The 19,514-nt window shown below is 43.4% G+C and overlaps 2 protein-coding genes across 15 annotated transcripts in view; one reads left to right on the top strand and one right to left on the bottom strand.

Annotated features, from left to right (window-relative positions):
- Positions 1-14,855, top strand: part of LOC122450875 — a 60,936-nt gene extending 46,081 nt beyond the window's left edge. For 11 of the 14 annotated variants that reach the window (XR_006272251.1, XR_006272252.1, XR_006272249.1 and 8 more), the window contains 3 exons: positions 9,338-9,412; positions 10,664-10,704; positions 12,850-14,855. Coding sequence is in view for 3 of the 14 variants with exons in the window: in XM_043483224.1 (XP_043339159.1) it covers positions 10,664-10,703 (40 nt within the window). In the remaining 11 variants the exon portion in view is untranslated. The remainder of the gene's footprint in view (positions 1-9,337; positions 9,413-10,663; positions 10,705-12,849) is intronic. The other 3 variants (XM_043483224.1, XM_043483226.1, XM_043483225.1) reach the window with 1 other exon arrangement.
- LOC122450878 (RAB11-binding protein RELCH-like) overlaps positions 1-19,514 on the bottom strand; it is a 125,273-nt gene that overhangs the window by 63,396 nt on the left and 42,363 nt on the right. The window lies entirely within an intron of this gene.

Genomic DNA, 19,514 nt, shown 5'->3' with positions numbered 1-19,514 from the left:
GAGGAGAGAATAAATCAGCCGTCTTGAGGCTTCTTGTGTCAGTGACACAGCAGTGCAATCAGAGAATTTTGGGAATGAGCACGACCCAGGGAAGGTAGCAATGAAACGGAGAGAGGCTTAATGTGGTGCCAGGTCTGAGGTGTGAAGGAGTGGGGATGCAGTTGTATCATCTAAAGGGAAGGTCTGTTTATGATAAAAGTACTTTGTTAATGAGATGACTTTTCTCAATCTCTCTGCTATTTTATCTTGGTAAATGGTGAGCTGTTGCCATGTGAGAGGATGCCCAATTTTTCTCCGAGTCTGAAAGATCTGTGTTGATGTCGTAGTATAAAAAGTACTCTGTGATACGGTACAGGGCTGCCCAAAGAGGGAAAAGAACAGGAAGTCGCCACGCACAAAAAAGAACAGAGCTTTCATTCATTTTGTGTTTTGTTTCCCCCCGAGCTGTTAAATAAAAGTTTATTTTGGTCACATTCTACAACTGGAAGTAATTTGTAAGCCGTCAGAGTGGTTTTTGAGGAACTGTGGAATAATCTCAAGATAACCGTCTTTGCTTTGTGGCATGAACTGTTGTTCGAACTTGGTTCCCCATCTTCTAGTTCAAAAGTGAAGGAGGCCGTGTACTCGTTCTCCTGAACTCTAGCTGGTTTCCAGTGAAGAGCAGTTGGGGCTCTTGGGAGCAGAGGTTTCTAGGAGACTTCAGTAATTACTAGATGAATGAAGGGCTGCAGTTTCGTGATAGCATTTCATCACACGCTTTTCTTTTTCTGTTACCTGCGAAGCGTACTTGATACACCAGAGTTTTGCTCCCTGGAAATGCAGGTGTAGCTCCTTGTATGTGGGGCCTCGGTAGCTCCCTGTGGCTTCCGGGACAGTGTTCATTCTCTTTGGCCACCAAGCCTGGAGTTCCGTGCCCCTCTGCCCTCCTTTTGCGCTGTTGAGTCTCCTTGGCTTCTCCCTGACTCTCTTTCCCTTGCACCAGATATCACCTTTCCCAACGGTTGTTCCCTGACCTTGTCCTTGTTCCCACCTGGCCTGGCATCTGTGGGGCTTCCTGGGACCACTGGCAGTGGTGGATGCCTTCTGTGGGACAGTATGATGTTGCTCTTGTTCAGGGGCTAACCCATGTCTGACTCTTTGTGACCCCACGGACTGTAGCACACCCGGCTCCTCTGCCCTCCGTATTCTCCTGGAGTTTCCCAGACTCATGTCCACTGAGTCAATGATGCCATCCAGCCATCTCATCCTCTGCTGCTCCCTTCTCCTTCTGCTTTCAGTTTCCTGGCATCAGGGTTACTTCCAATGAGTCGGCTCTTCTCATCAGGTGGCCAAAGTATTGGAGCTTCAGTGAATATTCAAGGTTGATTTCCTTTAGTTTGATTTGACTTTGGTTTGACCTCCTTGCAGTCTAAAGGACTCTCAAGAGTCTTCTCCAGCACCACAACTCGAAACTATCAATTCTTCAGTGCTCAGTCTTCTTTATGGTCCAACTTTCACGTCCATACATGACCACTGGAAAAACCATGGCTTTGACTCTACAGACCTTTGTCGGCAAAGTGATGTCTCTGTCTTTTTAATGTGCTGTCTAGGTTTGTCATACTTTTCCTTCAAGGAGCAAGCCTCTTTTAAAATACATCTAATAGTCTGTGACAGAGTTTATTTATTTATTATTTTTTTAGTTTTTATTTTGGCTGTGCAGACTCTTCATTCACCTGGGCAGGCTTTCTCTAACTGTGGTGCATGGGCTTTGTTGCTCCATGGCACGGGGGAGTCTTGGTTCCCCAACCAGGGACCGAACTCGCATCCCCTGTGTTGGAAGGCGGATTCTTAACCACTGGACCACCAGGAAGTTGCAGTGGGGCTTCATTTTATCAACACAATCAGCAAAAATATGATTTTTTATTTTTGTGACCATTTGATACAAACCTTTCTGCTTCAGGATGGGGCATGTCCTGCCGTATCTTTATTATTGTTAGAGCCATGCCTGTTTGTTGTAGAAAGAAAGGAGAGCGTGAAAGGTGCCTGTAACCCCATCACCTGAGGGTGATCAGAGTTAGTGTTTTGGGTTATAGTTCTTTTTAAAACCACCGTTTAAGCAATCCAACGGGTTTGGATGAGGGAGAGCATTTAGGAAATGAGGGGTAGATAGAGTCTATATAGTAGATGTATAGTTGTAATTTCCCCATGACGTTTGAGAGCACAACCTGGTTAGACCTAACAAAAGTTATCATAAAAGGTTGAATGGTTTTATGCTCATAGAATCTTTGCATATGTTTTCATTTCTAGTTCATACTGTAATGTGAAGATACTTTCCTTAGCTCATCACTTTATTTTCCCTTTTTAAAAGATATTTCTCTGTAGCCACTATCAATTTGTTAGATTTTTATTTTTAAAAAAATATTTTCTGAAGTATTTTTTATAAAAATGAAAATTGTGTCTTCACATTAAGGGCAGCCACTGGCTAGTTGGGGGGCTTCTCCTTCCTGGTGGGGGAGTGAGTAAAGATCACCCTTTGACTTCGAAAGAAGTGATAAGAGAGGTAGAAAGTAAATTGGCGTGAGATTAACTAGAGAGGGAAACTTTTTATTCTATTCTCAGCTATTTAGGAGAAAGAAAAACTTTTTTTTTTTAATACCAGAAAGAAAAGTCCTTTTGCATTCTGGAATGCTTTCAAAAGCATTGCTGTTGGTATTAAATTCCATTTGGATTTGGAATTAAGAAATTTTTAAAGTGTTGAAGTAAAATTAGTTCTCAGTGTTATTTTTTGACAGTGTACAAACAACAGTAACTTGAACTAAACTACCGTTACATCAAAACAGAAACCAGTATAAAAGTGGATATTTAATTTGAAATGGAATTGAATATTCAAAAGTGCAGATGCAGTGGATGGGTTTATGGGCAAATGGGGTTTCCTTTCTCAGCTAGACATGAGGGAGTGAGAGCGTTTCCATTGGAGCTACTGCCAGTGGTGATGGGTGTGGAGACCCAGGATGGCCCAGGCAGTGTCTTCAGCAAAAGCATCATAAAAGCACAGAGCAGAAGCAAGAAGTTTCACTGGAAACTCCAATAAATCAGATCATTTGATCAAGAGTTGCACAAAAAATTCCAGATAGAGGTCCTGAAATAATATGACCCAATCAAAAATATGACCCCCCAAACCAAACCAAACCAAACCAAACAAACAATAAATTGGGTTCAACATATTCTTCATGGCTTCATGTTTAGTTTTCTATTTGAGTCGGTTTATAGGCTCAAGAAGGGTGGTATGTAAAGACAGGCTGGATTCTCATGTGATAAAAAATACACTGTAGATTTATTTGATAGAATCCTGTACTCTCTCCCATCCCACATACAGGTATAAATACTCATTTAACATGGGGATGGAGACAGATCCATCGTAAAGCTTACCCATAGGACAGATTCCTTACGGCTGTAAGAATCTCAACTGCTCGGGAAGGCCTCCCGTGTGCGTGCTCAGTCATGTCCAACTCTGTGCAGCCTCATGGACTATAGCCCACCGGGCTCCTCTGCCCATGGGATTATCCCGGGAAGAATACTGGAGTGGGTTGTCATTTCCTGCTCCAGGGGATCTTCCTGATCAAACCCTCATTCTCCTGCACTAGCAGGTAGACTCCTTACCACTGAGCCACCTGGGAAGCCGCACCTCTCCCCAGCCCACCCCCTCCACAATGTCAGACTAAGTTCAGTTTAATTTGCTTCTCACATTGTTTGGGCACCTGCTGTGTGCCCATTCTGTGTTGGATGCTGAGGGGGATGGCTAACAGAATGAATTAGACATATGACTTCTGCCCCAAAGGTGTTCGAAGGCGAATGGGGACTAGGGAGAGGGTACAGAGTTAAGTGTAGTGGACAGTGCTGTGAAGACGGATCCCATGGCTCTGGGAATGCAAGCGAAGCCGCAACTGGTTCCAGCCGGAGAGAGCTTACAGCGTCCCTTCTGACCTGGACCATGAAGGACAGATGAGTACAGCATTCCAGGCGGAGGATACCCTTTGAGCAAAGGCCCAGGGTGGGATGGACTTCGTGAGGCCGGGAGAAGGCAGGCAGCACACCCATGGTGATAGTATTGGCTTTATTTCATGCCTGTTCCATTTGACTAGGTGAAGCCATCAATCTCCCTCTCTGTCTTTCTCCGTCTTTTTTGTTTTATATTTTGTTGGGTGTGTGTGTGTGTGGAAGGGATTCATTTCCAGTTGGGTCTAGCTGCAGTGAAAATGTCCTACTTGACAAATTGGGAATTAGATTACAGCCATCTCTCGTTGCAAGCCGGGGCAGTAGCTACAGCATCAGACACCCCTCGCTGTGGGGGCAGGACAGGAGGGAAGTGTTGATTTCAGGCTGCTGGGTGTCTTGACTTAAAAATTATTTGAGAAACTAGGGCTGTGTGGTCCCAGTTGATTAATAAATATGACTGCTTGCCCTGTCTTGGGGGTTTTCTCCGGGGAAAACTTGGGATGGCGCTATCAGAGGCTACCCCGGCAGAGAGGTACAGCATATCGTAGGTGGGTGGACATTTTTTTATTGAAAAAATTAGTGCCTTTATGTGCTTGACTATTTAGTTCCTGTTTCAGAGCTCTTCTTAAAACGTAAAAGATGCTCAACTTTAAAATTTTGCAAACACCTGGAGTTTTTGGTCCCCATTTAATGAGGCAGGAATATGTTTGCACAGGAGGTCCGGACTCAGGCCCCCAGTGGCACTGGTGGGGTTCCACGCCAGTTTTGCCTCCCCTCGCCCCAGCCACTGTCTGCGTCTGTAGGGTGATGGCTTTGGAGCAGCTGGCCTCCAGGGCGCATGACGCAGGAGCCCCTCAGAAGTGGGAGGAAGGGACCCCAGGTCCTGCATCCCAGCTCTGCACCAGACAGCGTGGCAGCCATGCAAGGAGGAAGCGAGTGCGGGGGAGCTCGGTGGTGTCCTCCACGGGCAGACTCCCCGCCACGTCTGCACCGCAGCTGGGGGCCACGTCTTGAGAGGAGTGATGGAGGCCAAGTAGGGACAGAGCTGGAGTCTTTCCAGAAGTGGCTCGGGGAACGATTGTGCTGTGACCCAGAGAAGGGACAGCATGGGCGGGAGTGGGGGCAGTGCCAGCCCAGAGAGCCCTCCCGCCCTGATCCTGAGCTTGGGGCAAGGAAAGACGTATCACCCTGAATTGAAACTGGGGGCCTCAGAGAGCCCCAGGGGCCTCAAGGGGATGTTTAAGCCGACGCCGTTTTCCAGCTAGGAGAAATCTGGTCAGGGAACCTATTGCCCTGAATTCCCAGCTAGCGTAGGAGGCCTGCCCTCTTCCAGCTGTTCACAGTCTATACTGAGCCTCAACTGATTGCTAGTGTTTTTACAGCTTTTTGTATTAACACTGTACATCTCCCTCTTGAAAATAATTTGCTGTGATATTGTCTGGTCAAAGTGTTATTTGTGCCCAGGGCCTATTATAGACAGCAGGTGCTTAGAACCTGTTATTTTTGCGAGGGGGGTGGGTCACACCATGTGGCATGCAGGACCTTAATTTCTTGACCAGAGATTGAACCCGCACCTCCTGCATTGGGAGTGAGGAGTCTTAACCACTGAAACACCAGGGAAGTCCAGGAACCGCTTGCTTTTTTGTTGTCAGAATTACATCTATTTCTTGTCTTTCCTTAGTCTGAAAATTACAGTGGAATTTTCATAACAGGAATAATATCAAGGTTAAGTCACCTGTGCTTTCACTACTCTGAAGACTGTTGGCCACTGTATAATTCTGCACAGAGATCGAGAGCATCCAGGCTTCGGTCTGATGGTCCTGGTCTTGGATCTCCTCTGTACCACCACATACCAACTGCATGGACTTGGTCAAAGTCTTTTGTGTCCATACGTCGTGACTGTAATCAAAGAGATTACAGTGGAATCCTCCAGAACTGTGTAGAGAAGGAGTTGGAGGAGCAAGTCCAGAGTCAGCGAGAGCTGTTAGAAGACCCGAGACCAGGTCACAGATGGGGCCCTGGATTAGGGCAGTGTCTTTAGGGGTAGAGAAGAGATGGTGGGCTTGGTAGATATTTTGGACAAATAGCTAAATTGAGATGTGCCACATTCCTGAGTAAATATTTGACCATGATGCTGTGCTACAATGGAGGGCCCGACAATTAAGGGAAAGGATGGGCCCTAATATCCCCCAGCACAGACACAGGTGAACTACTGTGTGTGAAGAAGAGCCATTTTATTCAGGCATTGGTGCTATGCAAAGCTGCCAGGAGAAAATTAAATACTTTATTTCACTATGTATGTATGAAGCACTTCACTCATCCCAAATTCTCATTTATTGCCAGGCACTGTAATACACTCCCTACATACGTAATCTCACTTACTATCTTAAAAAAGTTTTTAAAAGCAAGTTTTAGGCTGATTCATATCAATGTATGACAAAACCCACTGAAATGTTGTGAAGTAATTAGCCTCCAACTAATAAAAAAATTTAAAAAAAAAAAGAAAACTAAAAAAAAAAAAAAGAAAAGCAAGTTTTATTATTTTACATATTTATAAACAATAAAGCCAAGTTTTATTGTTGAAGTACCTTGCCCAATGTCATAGTTAACAAACTGCTAGCTTACACATACAGAGGAGCAAAGCAAGAAAGTATTTCAACAAATATTAAATTGAATTTTAAAATGTCTGTATCCCAGAAGTTTATGTGGCCTGGTCTCTGACCATTAAATAAATCCCCAGAGGAAATAGTTTCTTTCATACATTGCTGGTGGGAATGAAAATTGGTGTGCTCCATCTGGAAGGGAATTTGGAGATAGTTAACCAAATTTCATACACACCAACCTTTTGACTCAGCAGTTTCACTTCTAGTAATTTATCCAGCAGCTACACCTTCAAAAATATGAAAATCAATGTGAACATTTCTTTAGCGTTGCTTGCATATGCAAAATACTGGAAACAACCTAAGTGTCCATACATTGAAGAGTTATTGAATAAACTATAGTCCATCCATACACTGGATGCTAGGTAGCCGTTAAAAAAGAGAGGTGGGGGGTCGGGGAGACAATTTCCCTGAACTGGTATGGAATGACGTTGATGATCTGATTTTTAAGTGAATAAGAGCTGTCTAAACTGTTTTCTGTAGAGTATGTTATCCTCCACCTACCATGATGGTCCTGAACAAAGTCTGCCTTACCATCTTTAACACACATCATTGATTATCTTTTTTTTTAAAATTAGTAAATTTGTTTTTGATGCAAGGGTGTGAGTTAGAAATTTGGAAACTAGTTTATGTGTATACTTGAATTATAGTAAGTGAATATGTGGTCAAAAATGAGGGCCAAGCTTCTCCCGGTCAGAGAAAGGAGCTATAAATAAGGAAAGGAAGAAAATGACAATAAATCTAGTGATGTGGGACTGGGATTAGAACTATTAGTCTGAACTTATGGTTTTAATATGTGTGTGTGTGCATAAATAGATACAGAAATGAATATATATGCATATTTTGCATTAGTAAGTAAATATATCATTTCATAGCTATCTTTCCTAAGAAATCCTAGAAGTAGTAACATCTCAGTAGTAATAACTATACCTAGTGCTCATCTTTTGGTTTATAAGTATCATTATTTGATAAAAGGAAATAGAGATCCTTAAAGATACAGGAAATTGGAGGACAGAACCATTAAAAATTATATGTATAAGATGAGCCTGAAATATTTATGGAACCAAAAAATAAGTAGGAAATGTTCAACAAATGATGTGAACGTGTTGAAAAAGACACATGGACTAAATTGAATAAGCTCCCACTGACTACATCTGGGACAGTTTGAGCAACAAATAAATAAAAGTATAGTAATGGATTATAACCCATAGACTAAAATAAATATCCATGAATCCATACTAATAGAAAAAACAAATGAATACTAAGTGGAGATGAAAGGCTTGCTCTTCCTTACAGTAGAATTCAATTAATAATTGTATAAGGAATGATGAAAATTAAAAATGACCATTAGTAAACACCACAGTGAACATTGTTGCAGAGAAGTAATCATTGAAGGATGCTCAAGTTAATGGGCAAAAGTGAGATGAGAAACAGGACATTTGAATAGTCTCAAAGTGTCTCCCCACAAGATATTTATTCATTGCAAATGTGAAAACACTTTTACAGTGGATAATTCTATCATTCAGCACCTTAACCAAGTAATCAAAATCGATACCATTAGCAGCACAAACTGCACGCACGCACCTTCTGAAATGATGCACAGAGAAGGACAAAGGTCACAGCATCACTTCAGTAGTGATCTTGCCAAACATATTTTATCCCATCTAATCCGACAAACCCAGACTTAGGGACATTTGATAAGATAACTACTCGGTTGTGGTTGTTTAATCGCCAAGTCATGTCCAACTCTTTGCAACCCCATGGACTGTAGCCCACCAGGCTCCTCTGTCCATGCAGTAGTTTCCCAGGTTGGAGAATACTGAAGTGGGTTGCCATTTTCTTCTCCAAGAATCTTCCCAACCCAGGGATCAAACCCACATCTCCTGCATTGGCAGCTGGGCTCTCTCCTGCTGAGCCACCAGGGAAGCCCATGTCAGTACCACACTGTCCTGGTTTTGACGGCTTCGTAGTGTATTTTGAAATTGAGATGTCTGAGTCCTCCAACTTTGTTATCTTTCTAAATTGTTCTGGCTATCCTGGGTCTCTATATTTCCATAGGAATGTTAGGATCAGCTCGTCAATGTCTGCAAAGATGCTGGGATTTTGTTGAATCTGTAGATCAATTTGCTGTCATATGAATAATACTAAGTTTGTGATCTGTCAGTATATGATGGCTTTTCATTTATTTAGGTCTTCTTTAATGTCTATAAAAAACCTTTCTCTAGTTTAATACTGTTCATTTTTTAAAACTCTTCTTCCCTCTATGATTAACTGCTTTTGAACTTTACTCATTTAACATGGGTCTGTTTCTGTATTCTTAATTATACTCCATGACCTGTGTCTATTCTGCATTGATGCTGCACTATTTTACTTACAACAGCTTTGCAGGACACTTTGACATCAGATAAGGGAAGGCTTTCTATATTTCTAATACTTTGTTTTTCTCAAAATCTCTTGTCCTCACTCATTCTCCCATATGAATGTCAAAATTATCTTAAGTTCTGAAAGAAAGACTTCTACAGCAATCTGAATTGGAGGTACATGTTCCAGTTCATTTAAGGGACTGGACTCCTTTACAGCACTGAAAGTACCCTTACTTGTTCAACTTTTCTGTTATTTGTGTTTCAACATGTGTTATATTTTTCTTTATGGGTCCTGTGAGGGTTAATTTTATGTATCACTTCTCACCCATACCTGATCAGGTGACATTTTAATGAGACTTTGGACTTGGAATCAATGGTGGAATGGCTTAAGACTTCGAGGGATGTCGAGATGAGGTGAGTATATTTTAATAGCACATGAAAAGGACATGAATTTGGGCGGGGGGTGCAAAAGATGGAATGTATAGACCAAACTGTTTCCACTCAAAATGTATATACTGAAGCCCTAACCACTAATGTGACTGTATTTGCAGATAGGGTCTGTAAGGAGGTTCGTGGTTAAATGAGGCCAAAGGGTGGGGCCTTAATCCAACAGGAAGTGTCCTTATAAGGAGAGGAAGAGACACCAGAACTGTCTGTCTTTGTGTGTACACAGAGAAGAGGTTATGTGAGGACGTGACAGAGGAGCCTGGTGGGCTACAGTCCCGTCCATGGGGTTGCAGAAGAGTTGGACATGACTTAGCAACTAAACCACAACAACAATAGAAGGCGGCTGTGTATAAGCCAGTGAGAGAAGTCTGATCCAAACCAACCCTGACAAAATCCTGATTCTGGACTTCAACCCTCTAGAACTGTGAAAAAATATAAATTTCTGCCGTTTAAGGCACACAGTGTGTGCTTTCCTGGTATGGTACCCTGCAGACTATTAGGGCTTGCTAGGGGGCGCTAGCAGTAAAGAACCCACCTGCCAAGGCAGGAGACACAAGAGATGCTGGTTCAATTCCTGGGCTGGGAAGGTCCCCTGGAGCAGGGCATGGCAAGCTACTCCAGTATTCTTGCCTGGAGAATCCCAAGGACAGAGGAACCTGGTGGGCTGTATAGTCTATAGGGTTACAAAGAGTTGGACATGACTGAAGTGACTTAGCACATATGCACACAGACTATTACTAATAGAGGGTCTACACATTTCATAAAAAATTTTACTGGATATTTTTTACTATATTATTCAAGGTGGTATCTGGAATACGGGTTCTGAGACCTTACTGCACCTATTGCTAGTGTTCCTCAGTTCCATTTCTTGAAGTCTGCTCTTATTGCTCTTTATTGCCTCACATCAGTTTATTTTGTAGCTTCTGTCATTTATCTGATGAATTCAAAGGGATCCGACCCTGGTTTACCTTCATATTGGAGGACAAAGACTTATAAATGCTATCCTTGAGGTCAGAAACATACATTTATTTTAGAGACCAATCAGATTTTCCCCCCAAATTAAAAAAAAAGTATTAGAAATGTTTATTATATATTAGTCTCAAATCAAATTGAAAACAAAAACTCGAGCTTCAAATCAAAGTTACAATAGTATTGGCTTTTCTTTTTCTTTAACTTTAATTTTATATTCATCTTTCAGTGTCATATCTTTTTTTCTAGACAGTGTGTTGAAAAGCAGAGACGTTACTTCGTCGACTAAGGTCTGTATAGTCTTCCCAGTGGTCACGTATGGTTATGAGAGCTGGACTGTCAAGAAGGCAGAGTACCAAAGCCTTAATGCCCTCAAACTGTGGTGCTGGAGAAGACTCCTGAGAGTCCTGTGAACAGCCAGGAGATCAAACCAGTCAATCTTAAGGGACATCAACCCTGGATACTCATTGGAGGGGCTGATGCTGAAGCTCCAGTATTTTGGTCACCTGATGCAAATAGCTAACTCTTTGGAAAGGTCCCTGAAGCTGGGAAAGATTAAGGGCAGAAGGAGAAGAGGGTGTCAGAGGATGAGATGGCTGGATGGCATCGCTGACACAATGGATATGAACTTGGGCAAACTTCAGGAGATGGTGAGGGACAGGGAGGCCTGGCATGCTGCCATCCATGGGATCACAAAGAGCTGGACACACTTAGGTGACTGAACAACATAGCTGATGAACAATGTGATAATTTCAGGTGGACAACAAAGGAACTCAGCCATACATACACGTGTATCCATTCTTTCCCAAACTACCTTCCCATGTAGGCTGCCACATATCATTGAGCAGAGTTCCCTATGCTATACAATAGGTCCTTGCTGGTTATCCATTTTAATTACAGCAGTGTAGCACTAGCTTTTTTAATCATCCATTTATCTCCTTTTACCAGAGATCTTGATCTCTTCATAAAGCTTAGAGTCACTGTTGAGGATCTTTCATTCCAACCTGAAGGACTCCCTGACTCAGGAAGATCTGGTGGTTGAGAATTCTCTCAACTCTCCTGAACTGGGAATGCCTTAATCACTGTTCAATTTTCAAAGGACAGTTTTGCTAAACATAGGATTCTTGGTTAACATTTCCTTCTTTCCTTCAACATTTCAAAGACACTGACCCATGTCATCTGACTTCTGAGGCTCCCGATGAGAAATCTGCTCTTGATCCTCCTGGCAAATCTTCTCTCAGCTTCATAAACATTAATAATGTGCTTTACCAGTGTCTCACACAATAGAACATTTTCCTATAGTTTCATCAAGTCAGTTAAATCATCACATTGCGACCAGAGTTTAAGGAAAAAGAATTGAATATTTCAAGTGGAGACATTATGAGGTCTTTAAAATTATTACTAACTTTCACAAACTAGAAATGAAAACGTTGCTGAAGCCTCCTACAGATTTTAATTTCTAACAAAGTGAATAGCAGTCTCTAATATATTTAAAGAAAAATCTCTTTGGGACCTTTTACCTAAGTGTAAAGGGGCCTTGAAGCTGAAAAGGGAGAAAAACCACTGGGTTTATCCCCAGCCACGACTGGTCCATTTCTTGCTGTGACCTCACAGGGCATCACTGTCATAAAACTCACCAAAACCCTTTATAATACCCCAGCTGGTACAGGTTTTTGTCCGCAGAACCCAGGAAGCTGATTTTGGTGACCGGACAGCTGGACCTACAGCTAGTGAGCTTTTTTCCGTGTTTTTGCCATTTTGCTGATTTTTTTTCCCTTTTTCTCTTTTTTGTCTTTTTCTCATTTTTTAAATTTGTGTCTTATTTTTTTCTTTCATTTTTAGTTTTTCCTCATTTTTTGTTTTTTCCCATTTTTCCCCCTTTTTTGTCATTTTATCTTACGATTATTTTTTTGTTTAGTTAGTCTTGCTAGTATTAGTATGGAGAGTATCACTGATACAGTTAGCAGAGTTGGTGTAGCTAAGTTTGTTAGCATAGATAGTATAGTTGGTGTTAGCACTGTTAGTATTCTCGGCGTAGTTAGTGCAGTAGGTATAGTTACCAGTTTCCTAGCACAGTCAGTATTAGCACTCTTACTAGTTGTTAGCATTAGAATAGTTGTATAGCACTGTTAGCATACGCAGTATTGTTAGAACAGTTAGCATTCTTAGTGAGGGCTTCGTGGTAGTATAGTTAGTGGTAGAGTTAGCATAGTTAGGTAATTAGTATAGCTTAGTGGTAGTTAGTATAGTTAGGGATGCAGGACTTCATAGCCATCTCCGCTAACAAGATGGCTCGTATCAAAAATTATGAGATCCTTCACACAATTGGTGAAGGCCACTTCGCCGAAGTGAAATTGGCCCGGCATGTTCAGACCAAGGGAGTGGTAGCAATCAAAGAAACTGAAAAGACACATCTGACGTTTTCCAACCTGCAGGAAGTATTACAAGAGTTTAACAGCTTGAAAACCGTGAACCACCCGAATATCGTCAAACTCCTGGAGTTATAGAGGAGACTGTGTTTACAGTAACGGAGTACCCCAGTGGGGGAGACTTACCCACCTCCTTGGAGGCCCAAGGCCGCCTGACGGAGGGGGAGGCCCGAGGCGCGTTCCGCCAGCTGGTCTCGGCCCTGCGGCACTGCCCCCGCGGGGCGTGGTGCGCCGGGACGTGAAGCTGAGCGGCCTGCTCCTCGACGCCAACAACAACAACATCAAGAGCTCGGACTTCGGCCTTGGCAACCTGTGGCACCCAGGAAAGAAGCTAAACCCTTTCTGCGGCAGCCCTGCGTACACGGCCCCAGAACTCTTCCTGGGGCTGCCTTACACAGGCCCAGAGGTGGATGTGTGGAGCCTCGGCGTCGGCCTGTACACCATGCTAACTGGATCCCTCCCCTTCAGGGGACGAGATTTCTGGGAGCTGCGGAGTGCGTCCGCACAGGGCAGTACCACATGCTCAAACGCCTATCAAGGGAAATAACAGATTTAATACAGAGGATGTTAACGCTCAACCCTAGCATCAGAGCGACTTTAGATGATGTTTGGCAGTATCCATGGGTGAACATGGGCCATGGGCCAGGAGGAGCCACTCCCGCCAGCCTGTGAAGAGCACCCTGGGGTGACAGTGGGGATGATACTGGGCTGGTGGATCCAGGGCTGGCTTACTAGCAGTGGCAGTGACACGAACGAACCCAAGGTGGGGGCCCGCACCATCATTGTGAGGCCGGCCATTTCCTCCGACCTCAGCAGCCAAGAACACATGCCTCCCGCCAGCCCTGAAGTGTCCATGCTTATTCCCGACTGGCTTTGGGATACCATTCAGCAGCAGGAGAACCAGGAGTCAAGGAGAAGACCAGACAGCCTGCCACTCCCTCACCCTGCCCGGAGGCGAGGACCGTCACCCCCAGCTCAGCCCCCTCCACTCGCGACACCCGTGATGACCGCAGCGCCCGAGCCACCGATCACGCCGGTGACCGCCACGACACGTGCGGGACCAGGCTCACCTGTGACACCTGCTCTGGGCGTGACAGCAGCCACACCCGTGATACCAGCATGACGCGGGACACCAGAGACGCCTGCGACACCAGCAGCGCCTGCGACAGCTGCAATACCAGTGGTACCAGCTTCACCTGTGACGCCTGCAGCACCCGTGACACCAGCCTCACCTGTGATACCAGCCTCACCCATGACGCCCTAAGCACCCAGGACACCACTGGGGCCTGCAACATAGAAGACGCCCGTGGCGCCCGCGATACCTGCGGCACCAGTGTCCCCAGGGACACCAGAGGCGCCCGTGACACCGGTGGTGCCCACGGCACCCACGATCCTCATGCCACCGTCACCCGGGACACCAGGGGCACCTGTGACATCTGGAACACCCATGACATCAGTAAAATCCCTGAAGGAACCCATGCCCCCTAGATGTGCCTGATGCGGGAAGCTCCACCCGTGTTGGGCAGCCCCAGAATATGTCCACAGTCACTCCCCCTGGCCTCACCCAGAATAAGAAGGGGGTGGCTGGGAGAATCTGGAGAGGTATATTTAAACATCTTTGCTGTGGGCTGCCCAGCAAGAGGGGTAAAAATAAAGTGAGCCCAGAAACACCCAGTGGATAACCTGCCAAGCCCTCTGGGACCTGAGCATGTTCCCACCTGGATGATGGGACTCAAACCCAGCACCTCCACCCCTTCAGGAAGCCTTCTGTCCAGAACCCTGGCCAGCACAGAGGATGCTCTGGAGGGGCCTGGGCGAACAGAAGAGGTGCCACCCTTGCCTGGCTGCCCCTCCTCCCCTGCTGGGTGAAACTTCAGAGACTGGACTGTCCCCTGGGGCATGTCCCCCTCCCCCACACTTCAGTCTTCCATGTGGTGGGTGAGAGGATAGTTATTGCCAACTCCTTAGTTCTTCCCTTCTTCAATCTTATTAAACTTCATGCTTCAGAAAGATGTATTGCACTGTTTTGCATTCTCTCTGGTTAGAGTAGTGTGTAGGCATGTAGTACTTAGCGTTAATGACCTAAGAATTAGCACAATCATCCCCAAGACCAACAGTTGCTGCACTGCAGAGCAGAAATATAGAAAGAATGTATTATCCCCCTGCACTGACATTATCTAATATTTCAGAAGGGGCAGAGGAAACTTTTGGTCCCTGCAGCTAGGGCTAATAGAACCAGGACGTCTAGGATAGGATAATAAGTCCTGTGAACCAGCCAGTGTGCAGTGTGGTCAGGTCCCTGTGTGGATGACTTTCCTGAATATGCTGCAGGAGCTGGGCGCGCTCCTCCCCCCATGGGGAGGCACCCTGAGGTGAGGCGTTTTTTAAATTTTTTTGATGTGAATTATTTTTAAAGTCTATTGAACTAAATAAAATGACAGGTGCTGCTGCTGCTGCTGCTAAGTCACTTCAGTCGTGTCCGACTGTGTGACCCCGTAGACAGCAGCCCACCAGGCTCCCCCACCCCTGGGATTTTCCAGGCAAAAATGACAGGTAGAGGAGAGGAATTTTGGCAGTCCTTGCACTAGGCGTAAGGAAGAGAGATGAATGAATCATAGTCTGTGCCCTCTGGGTTTGCTCATGCATGCAGATCTCCATGTTCTGTTTCCCCTTTACCTTAAGAAGCTCTATGTGCCAGTTATTAAAATTGTTATTAAATTATTATTAAAATAATAGTTTTATAATTATGAATATAATATAATAAAGTTATTTAATTGTCATTAAAATTATAGGTCCTGGGGTCTAATCTAGAACACTGTTTCAAATCTGGTTCTGCCATCTACTTAGCAGCATAACCATGAAAGACTTGTTTATCCTTTCAGCTATTCAAAAAAGTGTAGTATTAACTCCAAAATGTCAAGTGAAAGTGAGAAAGTGAAAGTCGCTCAGTTGTGTCCGACTCTGTGTGACCCCATGGGCTATACAGTCCATGGAACTCTCTAGGCCAGAATACTGGAGTGGGTAGCCGTTCCCTTCTTCAGAGGATTTTCCCAACCCAGGGATTGAACCCAGGTCTCCCGCATTGCAGGCGGATTCTTTACCAGCTGAGCCATAAGGGAAGTCCAACGTATTAAGGTGAAGTTAAACAATGCAGGTAAGGTGCTTAAGACAGTATGGTATATAATAAATCACTGCTACTAGTATTATTCTTTTTCTAGCCTTTGTTTATCAATGGAGACACCACTGTTTAGGGCTGGATAATTCTTCTTTATGCAAATCTTTCCAGAGTGTTTCTGCCCACTAAAAACCAGTAATGTCCCCCAAGTCATTGGAACAAACCAAACTGCCCCCAGATATGTTCAAACATGGGGAGAGTACTATTATGCTTCCTGGTTGAGAACTTAGGTAGCAAACTTCTTAAGGACTGATTTATTTTTGTGTTCTCAGTCTAATTCTGTGAGCACAAAACTCAATAAACACCCTCAGTAGAAATGAGTAGAGAATGAATAAAACAATATGACTATACATGTGCTTGAAACGCCTTCATATATATTTATAACTTTTGTTTTGTACATGGTTCTACTAAATGTCTAGAATCCCTCATTAATTTGCAGGTAGTTCTGAGGGGAAATACTCTCAGCTGTTAGTAACTAACGTCAAGGTGGGTGGATGCGAGCTCTGACGAAAGCCCTGCAGGAGTAGCTCAGGGGCAGGAAGCACGGAGATGCGACAGTGCTCAAGATAAATTCAAAGTGAGAGGCTTTCTGTGGTCTCTAATTGTCTCTCTGCAAAAAATCTGTGCATGAAAATAAGAACATGAGGAAAAGAAAAAAAAAAAAGAACATGTGTGACAATGGGAGCTCAATGGGAGACACATATCTTACCTCCATTTTATTCTAAAAGAAATTGAAACCCAAGGTTCTTTTCCATCTATCATCCTTTATTCCTCTTTCTTACAGAATGATACCACATCCCACATTTCTCTTTCCTCAGTAAGCATTCTTCCTGAGAAACTAATCTGAAATTCTTTGTTTAATATCAGTTTTTATTTAATTAGTCAAATTCTTGTCATAATTCCTTAAGAACTCATTCCCCAGGAATGAATGCTCAATGTTTTTGCCCTCAACTCTCTAAAAGTCAGTGGACTCGTGAGCACTTTGGTTTTCTTTCCAGCTCTCCCAAAGCACTTTATTCTCAGGAACATATCCATTCTCATAGCCTCAACAGTGACAACTTATCCTTATTTGAGTACTTACCACTCAAACTCACAAAGTTTAATTCTGTAAAAAATATTCACTACACAAGAGACAACTTACAACAATTAGTCTACATTTAAGATCCCTCCCTACTTAACAAAAGATCTGCTAATGTATTGAGACAACTGAGGCAGCACACACTGGTTAGCACAGGTATACATCTATTAGCACCACAAAATATAAGAGCAATTCTATTTCAAAAAAGAATTTTACATCTTGTAAAAGATGCAGGATTTCATGATATCAAAGCACAGTTCAGACACTTAGAAAGGCACTCATATAGAAGAGCTACTCCAGTGAACAAATGAAGATAAATTTACAGGGATGATGACACGACAGATACTTCAAAGACTTCACATTGATTTGAATATCAAAAAATTACAAAAGATTCTTAGAAAAAACTGATGAACCCTCACAAATGTTTTACAAATTTTGTCCTCTTTATAACTGTGTCATACAGTAAACCTGGAGAGCTTGAATAGCCAAACAATTCTGAAAAAGAAGAACAAGCTTAAAGATATCACACTTTCTGATTTCAAGCTTCTTGCAAAGCTTCCATGGTGGCTCAGACAGTAAAGAATGTGCCTGCAATGCAGGAGACCATGGTTCAGTCCCTTGGTCGGGAAGATCCCCTAGAGAATGGAATGGCTACCCACTCCAGTATTCTTGCCTGGGAAATCCCATGAAGAGAGGAGCCTGGAGGGCTACAGTCTATGGGTAGCAAAGAGTCAGACACAACTGAGTGACTATCATGCTTTCACACTGTAATCAAAAGTGTGGTATTTTCATGAATGCAGACAGAACAATGGAATAGAATAGAGAGCCCAGAAATAAACTCTCACAATCATAGTCAAATGATTCCTGATAAGGAAGCCAAGACCATTCCATAGAAAAAAGACGTTTTCAACAAATGGTTGTGGGAAAACTAGATATCCACATGCAAAAGAATAAATTGTACCCTTACCTTACACCATATACAAAAATTAACTGAAGATGGATCAAAGACCTAAATGCAAGACCTAAATCTATGAGTCTTAAAAGAAAAGACCAAAGAAAAGCTTCAGGACATATTTCATTGTAATTTCTTAGAAATTTAGGGGAATTTTTTTTTTTTTTTTTACTCCACCTTCTTGGGATCCCTGGCTGGCTTTGAAAATTCAATTGACCAAGATAGACTAGTAGGAGAAAACATGTAAATTTACTTAAAGTAAGTCTTAAGAAACATTAGTCTTCATAAAAAAATCAAGACCTGAAGAAACAGTGAAACCTGAGTAATTTTCACACTAGATTTGATGAAGAGTGGATACTCATGGAGAAATATAACAGGCCAAGGAGCATGAGCTGAGTGTAGTATGCTGGGGGAAACTTAGCAAGGCCTATCTGGAGTCTTTCTAGCATCATTTTGTCCTTTGGAGGTGAGGATGCACCTTTGTTTCTACAGGGAAAGCACTTCTCACTTAAGAGTACTGTGACCTACTTCGGGGTGAAAGGTGAGCAGAGGGTCAAAATAAGCTTCTGCTGTTTTCTCAAATTCTTTCAACTTCAGTTCAGTTCATTCACTCAGTTGTGTCCAACTCTTTGCAACCCCATGACTCACAGCACGCCAGGCCTCCCTGTCCATCACCAACTCCCAGAGTCTACCCAAACCCATGTCCATCAAGTCAGTGATGCCATCCAGCCATCTCATCCTCTGTCATCCCCTTCTCCTCCTGCCCCCAATACCTCCCAGCATCAGGGTCTTTTCCAATGAGTCAACTCTTCTCATGAGGTGGCCAAAGGATTGGAGTTTCAGCTTCAACATCAGTCCTTCCAATGAACACCCAGGACTGATCTCCTTTAGGATGGACTGGTTGGATCTTCTTGTAGTCCAAGGGACCCTCAAGAGTCTTCTCCAACACCACAGTTCAAAAGCATCAATTCTTCAGTGCTCAGCTTTCTTTATAGTCCAACTCTCACGTCTATACATGACCACTGGAAAAACCATAGCCTTGACTAGACGGACCTTTGTTGGCAAAGTAATGTCTTTTTAATATGCTGTCTAGGTTGGTCATAACTTTCCTTCCATGGAGTAAGCGTCTTAATTTCATGGCAACAATCACCATCTGCAGTGATTTTGGAGCCCAAAAAATAAAGTCTGACACTGTTTCCACTGTTTCCCCATCTATTTCCCATGAAGTGATGGGACCAGATGCCATGATCTTAGTTTTCTGAATGTTGAGCTTTAAGCCAACTTTTTCACTCTCCTCCTTCACTTTCATCAAGAGGCTTTTAGTTCCTCTCCACTTTCTGCCTAAGGGTGGTGTCATCTGCATATGTGAGGTTATTGATATTTCTCCCGGCAGTCTTGATTCTAGCTTGTGCTTCCTCCAGCCCAGTGTTTCTCATGACGTACTCTACATATAAGTTAAATAAGCA

This window comes from Cervus canadensis, chromosome 12 (genome assembly GCF_019320065.1).
Source record: "Cervus canadensis isolate Bull #8, Minnesota chromosome 12, ASM1932006v1, whole genome shotgun sequence".
Taxonomy (NCBI): Eukaryota; Metazoa; Chordata; class Mammalia; order Artiodactyla; family Cervidae; genus Cervus; species Cervus canadensis.
The sequence above is the reverse complement of the archived record's forward strand: the minus strand, read 5'-3'. Positions and strand labels throughout refer to the sequence as shown.